The sequence below is a fragment of the Otolemur garnettii genome, unplaced genomic scaffold (assembly GCF_000181295.1).
Source record: "Otolemur garnettii isolate 467f Iridium unplaced genomic scaffold, OtoGar3 scaffold00003, whole genome shotgun sequence".
In the NCBI taxonomy this organism is placed as follows: domain Eukaryota; kingdom Metazoa; phylum Chordata; class Mammalia; order Primates; family Galagidae; genus Otolemur; species Otolemur garnettii.
Window position 1 is genome coordinate 13337769 of NW_003852398.1, and position 12022 is coordinate 13349790.

Below are 12022 nucleotides of genomic sequence, written 5' to 3' on the forward strand. Positions count from 1 at the left end.
AGGGAGATAGTCTTTTAAATCTTCTTGCCCCTCTATAGCTACAAAGCTATTTTTCTGATAAAAATTTGACTTAAAATTAATAGCAGAGACCTATTTCTGGAATGACAGTATGAAAACTCTGCTAGCCTCCTCCCTTAGTGAAATTAAAAATTAAAAACAAGGTAACCAGTTAAAGGATGGTTCTAAGGGAATCCTAGGAATATCTATTCATAAGAAGAAATATCTATTCATGGAAATCTACAAAATTAGCAAAGAATAATAAGATCATGGTTATTTGAACCAAAAAACCCCTGCTCCCTCCATCCCCACTCCCAGTGTAGAGAGGCAGACTCTGCCCAGGCTGCCCAAGAACACGTGGCCCCTCTTCTTCTCCCCCAGCTCTAAGTCAGACGCTTTTCTTCCAGGAGGAACAGGACGTCCTGCTTCTCATTTTGCTCCCTGTTACTGGGGTTATGCCGCTGAGAGGTGGGAGATCCTTTCCTCAGCTCAGCCTCACTCATGGAACAGAAACTCTATCTCGGGCATGTCATGCTGAAAATGCTGAAACTCTTGATCACCCTTGCTCTGCCTCCTGAGATAATGGTTCCAGACAAAAAGAGGCAAGCCAAGAGAACCTGAGGCTATCCTTCATCCCTGGTCCCCACAGGTACCCTGAGCACTCAGCTCCTAGGGTAGAGATATCATTCAGAGAGAAGCGTGCCACTGTTCCCAAGTCCAGCTCCAGAGTCCAGATTCAGAGATTTTTGTCTCCAGAGGACAGTAGGTTATGCCTTGGCGCCCGTAGCACAGTGGTTACAGTGCCAGCCACATGCATTGAGGTTGGTGGGTTCAAGCCCAGCCTGGGTCAGCTAAACATCAGAGGACAGTAGGCTATGAAACAGAGAGCTCCTAATTCTTCCCAAAGCAACAAAGCTGGGAGAAGATAAGCCTAAGGGTACTTTAAAGAACAGTGGCTATTATTGTGAAGGGGAATTAGGAGGGGATTCAAGATACAGGCCAAAACGTAGGCCAGCTAGTGTGTACAAGAAAACTAGGAAGCAAGACAGCTGGGAGGAGCCCTCCCAAGGTCAGAACAAATACCAAGGACTGATTTCAGACAATTCCCACAAAGAAGCCAGCATTTGATCTGTAGATTAATTTGCAGTTTATGTCCTAAATTATTATTGAAAATAACACAGCAATGAGCCAGCAACTAGTGGTGTGCAGTAGCCATGCGTGGTCAGTGAAAGAGGAAGACAGCCCTCTGAGAGCCAGTGTCATCCCAGAGTGACTATGAGTACATCCCAAACTATGCCTCCCTGAGTAGTAACATCAGAGGGACAATACCACTGTGGCACAGGGGGAGTGATGGAGGAAAGTTTCACTAAAATAAGTCAGACACTTATTACAAAAATTTATAAACTTCAGCTCGGCAACTGTAGCTCAAGCAGCTAGGGCATCAGCCACATACACCAGAGCTGGCAGGTTCAAACCCCCGGGCCTGTCAAACAGCAACGTTAACTGCAACCAAAAAATAGCCAGGCGTTGTGGCGGGTACCTGTAGTCCCAGCTACTTGGGAGGCTAAGGCAAGAAAATCGCTTGAGCCCAGGAGTTGGAGGTTGCTGTAAGCTGTGATGCCATGGCACTTTACCCAGGGCAACAACAACAACAACAAAATTGAAACAGTTTAAACTATTATTCCCACCACCCTAATATCTTTAATAAAACTAAATATTAGGAGGATTGGCAAGTTCCCACCTATAGAGTTCAATGCAGGGGTATATGACACATTTCCTGAGTGAAGGACTCAACTACAACTCAGATGTTGGACCTTAACTTACAAATGTTAATGAAGTAAACTAATCATATGTACCCTCACATTAACCCAGAAAAAACCCCACAACAACCTAAATGTTATTTTACAAACCGATTTGAGTTGGCTATTTTCGTCTTTCAACTTCACAACATGCTTGATTTTTTGCTTTAAATTCTGATGACCCAATAATTTGGCATATGAATCTCTTATTTTATTTAGCTGTTCCTGAGCTGCACCATGTTCATTCAACAATGCCTGTTTCTCTGCTTCAAACGCATCCAGTTGTAGCTGAAAAAGTGTTTCGTTCAAATAAAGTTTAGACTTAAAACTGTTAAATCTTACCAGATTCATGCAAACTATAAAAAGAACTAAATAAATTAAAAAAACCCAACAAACAAAAAAGAGTATTCTTACATATTCTCGGGGCTCTGCATAGATTCTCTATAAAAATCTTTTAAACTTTTTACTTTTCATTTTAAAAATCATTAAAACTGAAGAAAAGAAACAAGGAAGCAAAGAGCCAGCCAGCCTCATGTATGTCAGCTGGATCACTGCAATATAGCCGATAATGTACTTTTACTCTAGTTAAATGCCAAAAGTAGCCTATATCCTTTTCTTTTAAAAGACCAGCATAGGGCAACGCCTGTGGCTCAAAGGAGTAGGGCATCAGCCCCACGTACCAGAGGTGGCAGGTTCAAACCTGGCCCTGGCCAAAAAACCAACCAAACAAACAAAAAACCCCAGCATATTAGAGAAACAATGAGAAAGATCATAACAAATATGCATATCACAAATAATCACAAATAAATATAGATTAATTGTCAAAAGCTCACATCAGGAGAACCTTCTGTGTAAATTTAAGTTCCTTCTCAGACACTATTTTTTAACTTATGAAGGCTACATTAAAAAATTTATGTGTACTGAATTTGCTAATTATACCTCAATAAAACTGGAAAAGACTTATGCATAATTTAATACAATTTATAAGCCTTCTTCAATAGGAAGCTTAATCGGCATCATAAATACACAGCAAAGTAATCTTGCAGAAAAACCCAGTCACTGTCATGACTGTAAGGGGAAACAAAGTGATTCTTCACTTAAATACAAGTAAGTTTGCTCTGAATTGACAAACCTGAAAAGGTTTTGTTTTATTATATAGTTCTTCATAAAGGAGACGCCACTTATTCATTTCTTCAGTTAATTCTGCCACTATATTTTCTTTTCCAGATTTTCTGCATGGAACAGTTAAATTAAAAAAAAATTAATTTTAAAAATAACATCATAATTGCGTTACACAGCTCTCAGGTTTGAATCCTAGATTACCTTGCTTCTTCATCTTCCAGATGTTTCTTAAAGTCCTCCTCTTGTTCCTTAAGTTGGTTTTGCATGTGAGTTATTTTTTTAAGAGAAGAAATGGTGATTTCTTTAACTTCTGCTTCTTTAAGTGCCGACCTGGTTTGCAGATCTAGAAGCATCCTTGAGTTTGAGAGAAAAGAGTTCATTATACAGTTCACAACAGTTTAATTACTTTTCTTTTTTTTTTTTTTTTAAGCTCAAGAAAGTCTTCAAGAATTGTAATTTTTTAAGTGAGTATATTCTTTTTTTTTTTTGGCTGGGGCTGGGTTTGAACCCACCACCTCCAGCATATGGGGCTGGTGCCTTACTCCTTTGAGCCACAGGTGCTGCACTTAAGTGAGTATATTCTTGATTTGCAATTTAAGATCACCCATTTTAATCCATGGGACAATTTCCCGTGTCACTTACTAGGTTGGTTTTCGCCATCATTAAATTGTCTTACTGTTTCTAAGGCCATTTATTTCCCTATTTCTGCTACACACCTTGCATAGTCTTGGTTTGCTCTCTCAGCTGCCAGCATCTGCTGCTGAAGCTCCTCTGCACTTCTCTCAGCCTTGGTCACTTTTTCCAGTAGTGATGAGTTTTCCAGTTTCAGATTTTCTATCTCAGCAGCTGCTAATGCTTTGTAGCTTATTAAAAAGAAAAAAAAAAGTCAAAGCATTTTTCTAACTATATTTTCCTGACAATAAAATCAGCTGATTAGTTTACACTTTATAGACTTTTAAGTAAAACAAACAAAACCTTATAATATATTCACACATTATAAGGTAAAAATTATAATTACACTTTATAGACTTTTATAATTCAGTGAATTATAAAGAATTCAGTGTTCTGAGGTAAATACTAATGATTTTACATGTACTTGCTGTTAGTTCAAAAAAAAAAGCTACTATGTACAGGAAGTATGCACATAGTGATTAAAAAAATCAGCTACCAAACATGAAATTACTACAAATCAAAAAATATGCACAATCCCCACACCTACTGGAAAACGGGAAGATCAATTGGATGACAATTATTTCTGTATAAATATAGTAAGATTACCAGGTGACACTAAAGGCACTTTTATGGTTGGTGATTATGGAATTTAGTCATACCAATCATGTTTTTGTGTCATTGCTTTGTTCACACATTTTTCATCAACACCCCTCCCTGCTCACATGGTGCCCATAAGAAATACCTTTCAAACTGAGTAGTAACATCCCCTAAGTTTTGTACTGTGCTATTATACTTTTCCTGTAAAACCAGGGTGGCCTGAGCATTAGCAGCATTACTTTTTTCCAGTTCAGCTTCTTTCCTAAGAAAAAGGAACAATTCAAAGATAAAATGTTAACTACAGATCATTACCCTGAGAAAGAAAATAGTTTTACCTTTGAAATGGTGGGTCTTCTATCTTTATCTTTGGATAGCTGCTGGATAGCTTAGATTCAGGTTTAGGACTAATAGCATGTTCTTAAAATGCACTAACTTTTCTACTGGCTTCCTCTTATCTTTTGCTTTTACTTTACTTTAAAATTTTTGAGGTCAGAACATAGGGTAAAAAGACTAAAACAGAACCTTACAGCAGCACCTAAGACTAAAGAATGCAAAGGATTATCTGTTGAAAAGGACTTGGATTGAATAAAGCTAAATTCTCTACATCAAACAACTAAAAAATACCCTTCTTTAGAAGAATTATGGGGCTTTGCGAATTTATTCTCATAACTCACATTATATTTTTATTGTTCAAAGATTCAATAACTTCTTTAATGAATTATTTTGCATACACAGAATAGGTTTTCAGTCATCTTAATAAACATATACTACAAATCTCAGAGATTAAAAAAAGTAATATATTAGTAAATGGTGATAAACTTTTAGATAAGTATATAAGCTTATGAGAAATTACTTAACGAACTAAGAACACTGTAAATAAGCACTGTACCCTTACAGAAAAAGTTGGACACAGACAAGATGAATAGCTGATCAAATTCATTCTATATTGAGTGTGGGTATTTAAAAACTATGCCTACCATAGCAAAAGCAATCACTTATCACCAAAGGCTTTGTAATAAAAATATTTTCTTCCCAAACCCCTAGAGGAATCACACTTGTTTCTTGTACTTGATTTTTCTTCAAAGCCTGAAATTTCCAGGCTAGCTAGAAGAAACCTTAGTGATCATCTCATAAAACTCCTTTGTTTTATATCTAATGGGGCGGAAAATTGATGAAAGAAACTAAGATTGTCTTGCTCAGAATCATGAGCTAGTTAACAGAATTCATAATAAAATCCTCATCTCTTGACTACTGGACCACAGTTCTTTGAGTTAGAATAAATCATGTTTCAGCTTTCTTCCCTCTTGGAGAGTATTATTTACTCAGTTTCTGTTATTTTTTGGAGACAGAGCCTCAAGCTATCCCCCTGGGTAGAGTGCCATGGCATCACAGCTCACAGCAACCTCCAACTCCTGGGCTCAAGCGAGTCTCCTGCCTCAGCCTCCCAAGTAGCTGGGACTACAGGTGCCCGCCACAACGCCCGGCCATTTTTTTTTTTTTGGTTGCAGCCATCATTGTTGTTTGGCGGGCCCAGGCTGGGGATTCGAACCCGCCACCTTAGGTGTATGTGGCTGGTGCCTTAGCCGCTTGAGCCACAGGCACCGAGCCTACTCAGTTTCTTAAGGTTGCTGTTCCCTAAGGCTGGCTGCAGTTCTCCTAAATGTATTTTTGTTCTATCCCCTGAAAAGCATGGATATACAAAACCTCTGTGTTCATTTGCATTACTAATCACAAAAAAACAGAAAAAAATTAATAATAATAAAGTACTCAACAAGAGACAGATACACAGGTATGAGATACATTTCAATACATTTACTATAGTCTCTATATCTAGTCCATGATTTCTTGTTAGAAAGTATTTTGTTGAGATTCTAGAGATTTAAATAACATGATTCATTATTTCATTTGCATTTCTGAACTCAAGAATCAAACTGGATATTATAATTTAAATACATGTAATGAAGAAGGAAGTATAATGTTTTGGAAACAAGATTTTCCTCTTTCTACAAGGAATGATACATTTCTTGTTTTTGAATGTTTCTTAGTTCCATTTCTTTGTTTTAATCATTCCACATTTTATTTAAGGTTTCTCAGTTCTAATTGTTTCTCCCTCCATTTTTCTTTCCATCCATCCCTCATGGGATCTTTCTATATTGCCCAGGCTGCGGTGCTGCTGCTACTCACAAGCACCATCATTATTCACTAGTCTTGAACTCCTGGGCTGAAGTGATCCTCCCACTTCAGTCTCCTGAGTAACTGCGATTCCAAGCACCTCACCCAACCAATTTTGCCATTTGTGATTGCTACTTCTGAAGTGTTTGTACTTTCTCAAAATGTACGTAAAGGTATAACTTACACTGTAAACTTATATGCAAAAGACAAAAAAAAAAGGAAATGGTTTCATTAAAGGGCCGGATTTTTTGTTTTTCTCAAGTTTATTACTGTTATAATGATGGTGTCCAATAATTCTTAGAAAATATCTGAGTAGTACAAGAGCACAACACTATGGTCATTTGTTTACCAAACCTCTGGCCTTGAGGAAAAAAAGGGCGCTGCTTTTAACTTTGGCTGTCTTACTTATTTACACGCACGTTCTGCGGATAAACTTTACCTCTCTACATCAATTACTTGTAAAGTAATTCCAACTTCACACACTCACATGAATCATGTAAGAATCTTAAGAAGATGTACTTGAAAATACTTTGAGCTGGCTTGGCGCCTGTGGCTCAAGTGGCTAAGGCGCCAGCCACATACACCTAAGGTGGTGGGTTCGAATCCAGCCCGGACCCGCCAAACAACAATGACGGCTGCAACCAAAAAGTAGCCGGGCATTGTGGCGGGCGCCTGTGGTCCCAGCTACTTGGGAAGCGGAGGCAAGAGACTCGCTTGAGCCCAGGAGTTGGAGGTTGCTGTGAGGGTGATGCCATGGCACTCTACCCAGGAGGATAGCTTGAGGCTCTGTCTCAAAAAAAAAAAAATACTTTGAGCATCTGAAGTCACACACAAATGTGAAGCCTATCATTACAAACCCCTTCAGCTTTTCTTCTAGGAGTTTAAGTTCTTCAGCTCTAAATTTTGTTTCTTCGTCCAACTGCTTGACCAGCCTTTCGGCTTGTTCCTCCTTCTGCTGTAATTTATCAAGCTCGTCCAGGGTTTGTTTTAATTCTTCCTCAAAGAGATTCTTCTCTTTAATTATTTCTTCTTGAAAAGAACATAGCTTCTGCTGAAGACTAGAAGATAATTCCTATATTCAAACAGAAAACCATCAAAATAATTAAAAATGAGATTGTGATGTTTTACTAAGAGACAAGTATCATACAAATAATTAAGTATGAAACTTGTAGCAACACAGAGATAAATTCATTCTTTCATGCATTATATCCTATACCTTGTTAACACTGTGGCAAATACCATTTCATGATTTGTTCAGTGTAACACACACATTCACAAAATTCTCATAAAGCTAAAATTACCTTTTATATCTATTTTAAAAGTGGCTTTTATACATATTTTGATATACTTTTCTCACATATTATATAAAGCATATTGTGATTTCAAAGTTATATGAAAATATTTTCTTAAGTTAAATAATATGCAAATACATCATCACTATGAAAAAATCCTAACATTTACAAATAAAGTGAATCTTTTTTTTTTTTTTTTGAGACAGAGACTCAAGCTGTCCCCCTGGGTAGAGTGCCGTGGCATTACAGCTCACAGTAACCTCCAACTCCTGGGCTCAAGTGAGTCTCCTGCCTCCGCCTCCCAAGTAGCTGGGATCACAGGCACCCGCCACAACGCCTGGCTATTTTTTTTTTTTGGTTGCAGCCGTCATTGTTGTTTGGCGGGTCCGAGCTGGGGATTCGAACCCGCCACCTTAGGTGTACGTGGCTGGTGCCTTAGCCGGTTGAGCTATAGGCGCCGAGCCAAATAAAGTGATTCTTATCTTTCACTACTCCCCACCACAATCTTGAATATAAGTGATGTGTACTCTGTGTATGTAGGTATGATTTAAAAAAATCATAAAACATGCAAATACCTGTTGGTTCAACTCCTACCAGTGTTTTATATTACCAACTGTTTTAATTTGTATTACTCTTGTAAGTAGGGAGAAATTATTTCCATTTCCTACTGAGGTGGAGCATCTTGTCATGTTTATGGGTCACTGAATTTCTCCTTCTGAGAATCACCTATTTCTATCACATGCCCATGTTTTTTAGTGAACTTTTTTTCTCACTGATATATAAAATGTTCTTTATGTAATCAGGATTTTAAAAACGGCTTTGTTTCTCTTGTAATTAGGTACTCTTTTATAATATCTACATAGTCTACATAACACAAGATTATGCTAGAAAAATTAAAAAAAACAATTTCCCTATTTTGCTACAGAGCACCTGTTATTTGTAATTTTTTCACATTATTAACAATCCCGTGGTGAATGTGGTAAAGATATGTGGCTAAATGTTCAGCACATCCACAATTATTTCCTCAAGATAGGAATCTAAAAATAGAATTGCTGGATTAAATGGTAGACACAATTTAAAAGGTTTTCTGATAAATAGGACAATTTATGACATAAAGTAAGTTTTTTTAAAATACTGTGGTAAATTACCTTCTCTTGTTGTAGAAGTGACTCAATTTGTAGCTCTTTTTGTTGAAGCTTTTCATATTCTTCTTTTTCAAGAATGAACTTCTCTTTTAAGTTTTGTATCTCGGCATTTAGATTTTCATCCAGTTCTCTATTCCTGTTTACAAGGTTTTCTATTTTAAAGGCAAAGCATTAAAAATACTGTAACTAGATTCCAACATTAACTTTGAGACACTCAGACTCTCATGATAGTCCATTATACTGCTTATAGCACATTATGACAGAGAAAGTGTTCCAAAAGACAAAAGCAAAACTGTCAAGTTTGTATCACTACTTACAATATAGTATATGCTACATAGTAAAACCTCCCAAATCTAGTTCTGTATACCCACTGATTTTAAATGGCCACCTGGTGGAAAAGTCAAGAATTGCACAACTGTATATATTCCAATCAAGACAAATGACACACACTGTATTGAAATAAAGAGAACAAATATAAGGGTAAAAAAATCTGAAAATACAAAACAGTATTTTCTGTTGGTGCCATTTAGGTAACGATATTAAAAAGTTGTTTTATATAACAGTTTTTTCTTAAATAGCATGTATAATACCGAGCTAAAGAAAGCAATGATAAAAACACTATAATACCTATTTCTTTTTCAAGCAGCTGACACTGAGCACTCAGGTCTTCGACTTGTTTAGACAACACAATGTTTTCCTCAAGAGACTGCTGGAGGCTTAAAATTTCATCATTCTTCTCTTTTAAATTTTCTTCTAACTGGGCAATATCTAGCTTGTATTTTTCCACTTGATCAGAAGCACAACTGCAAGAAAACAAATTATTTTGAAGAGCACATCTATTTAGGCACAGGGAAGTATTCATCAATATTCAACAAAATGAGGTCCAATTTAAAGCTACTGTTCCTTATTACCTAATTTCTTCAATGTATGCTAAGAGTTTTTCTGTTTCAGATTTCTCATCAATCTTGTCTTTTTCTGTGGAAACACTAAATAAAAATGGCATATGTTAATACACAGTAGTTTACTTAGTTAATAATCATACATAATGCTTATGTATCATACTGTTGTATCAGGCAGACTGACTCCAAAGTCTAAACTCTTAACCATTATTTTATGTGACTTTTCAAATCCACAATTTATAGGCAAAGAGTAGACTAGAATTTTTATTTAGGTGAAAAAGCTTTCTGGACATACTTTTGCCATAAGAATGATGATGATGAGAAGCATCACCTGCAACGTTCCAAGCGTTAGATACAATTTTTGTGTGTCTTTCCTGGTCTTCCCATCCACCCAACATACTATATAGCTTTTGTGTGCCGTAAAGCTTTTGTTTCAGAATGCTTGGTATTCAATTACTTATGTGTTTATCTCCTTCAAGCTACCCAATTTAAGACCCAATGGACAAGAAGCTTAGACACCATACAAAAGGAGATATATGATGGTCACTAAGCACACAGAGAAAGCTTGACGTCAAAAACAAATTAGGGCGGCACCTGTGCCTCAAAGGAGTAGGTCGCCAACCCCATATGCCTGAAGTGGTGCATTCAAACCCAGCCCCAGCCAAAAACTGCAAAAAAAAAAAGTAACAAACTAACATCTCAGATGAACTACTACTTCACTCCCAAGAGAAAGGCCAAAATCAAACAGACAGACAGCATCAATTGTCAATGAGAAGATGAACATCTGAAACTATCACCTATGGTTAGTGGAGTATAGAATGGCACACCCACTTCAAGTTTTTTAAAACATTGTACATATACTGCCCCTCCACTCATGAATCCCATTTCTAGAAATTTATTCAAGAGAAATGAAAACGTCCACAAAAAGACACAAAACACGTTAATAGCAGTCTTATTCATAACAGAAACTAGAAACAGCCCACATAATGTCAGAAGAATAGTAAACAAATGAAGGTATATATTCATACAGAATTCTACTCAGAAATAAAAAGAAGTAATAATACGTATGACAGAATGGATGAATCTTGAAAAATAATATCAAACAAAAAACACGTCCATTCTCTCTCATACCTGTGATAAAAATTCCCCCACAGGCAAAGCTAAGTCAGAAAGTAGTAGCAAAGCTGGGGACATTTCAAAGGCAGTAGCAGGGGACGTAAAGGAACTTCCTGAAGGGATGGAAATGTTCTCTGTCATGTTGTTTAATGGTCACCCAGGTATATACAGCTGTCAGCAGTCATCAAACTGAACACTGAGCATCTGTGCGTCTTACTGTATGAAAGAAAAAGCTTGGTGTTTCTCAACTTTACTCTAACTACCACCTCCGTTAGATTATGAGACCTTTCCTCATCATTATTATAGAAGATGGACACAGCTCACAGCAACCTCAAAGTCTTGGGCTTAGGCGATTCTCTTGCCTCAGCCTCTCTAGTAGCTGGGACTACAGGCGTCCACCATAAAGCCCGGCTGTTTTTTGGTTGTAGTTGTCATTGTTTTGGCAGACCCAGGCTGGGTTCAAACCCGCCAGCTCTGGCGCATGTGGCTGGTGCCCTAGCTGCTAAGCTACAGGCATCGAACCACAACCCAGGGATTTCAATTCCCATAAACTTCCAACTGCAATACATTCATATGATTTGCTAGGATAAAATGTTTGAGAACGATAGGGCTCAAGTGTCACTTAAATACGGCAAATAGAAGGAGGCAAGGAGAAATATCAGGGGAAGGTGAAGTCTCAGAAAACAATTACTTGCTGAGAAAGGACAGTCAGAATTGGTTACACTTCTGTTTCATTTTAGTCACCTACAGTTTCTCAAGTTGGGCTATTCTCTCCTGAGACTCTTCGAGATTCTTCTGGGTGACCTGCAGCTTCACCTCCATGCCTTCTTGCTTAGCTGTCACATTCTACACAACAGAGACATCTGTTTTAGGAAATGAGAAATTGTTCAGATCCTAGATCTCGACACAGCAACTCGCTGCGGGAAGCACTCACCTTCATTTTTGTTTCTCTTTTGTTTCTAAGTTTCATTAACTCCAGGCTTAGAATTTTCAAATTCTTCTGGTTACCATTTTCAGAAAACTATACAGAAAACACATAAAAAATTCAGAAATATTTTCTGCTAGATTTATAAAAATCACACAAATATTGTGTAAACTGATGTTTACCCTGGGGCTACTACTTACTCCCAATGTACTTTGGTAGAAAAAACAGCCTTCTACCAACACTGCAGCTACTGACTGTTTACTACTACTGTTCTTTTTTTTTTTTT

The 12022-nt window shown here is 37.3% G+C and overlaps 1 protein-coding gene across 1 annotated transcript in view; it reads right to left on the minus strand.

Annotated features, from left to right (window-relative positions):
* HMMR (hyaluronan mediated motility receptor) overlaps positions 1–11828 on the minus strand; it is a 13182-nt gene extending 1354 nt beyond the window's left edge. The window contains exons 1-11 of the mRNA XM_023515291.1: positions 11746–11828; positions 11560–11657; positions 9708–9782; positions 9424–9599; positions 8800–8948; positions 7217–7431; positions 4333–4449; positions 3635–3781; positions 3120–3272; positions 2929–3028; positions 1908–2084 (exon numbers count right to left, since the gene is read on the minus strand). Coding sequence (XP_023371059.1) covers positions 1908–2084; positions 2929–3028; positions 3120–3272; positions 3635–3781; positions 4333–4449; positions 7217–7431; positions 8800–8948; positions 9424–9599; positions 9708–9782; positions 11560–11657; positions 11746–11781 — 1443 coding nt within the window. The 5' untranslated portion in view covers positions 11782–11828. The remainder of the gene's footprint in view (positions 1–1907; positions 2085–2928; positions 3029–3119; positions 3273–3634; positions 3782–4332; positions 4450–7216; positions 7432–8799; positions 8949–9423; positions 9600–9707; positions 9783–11559; positions 11658–11745) is intronic.
* Between the last annotated feature and the right edge of the window lie 194 nt (positions 11829–12022).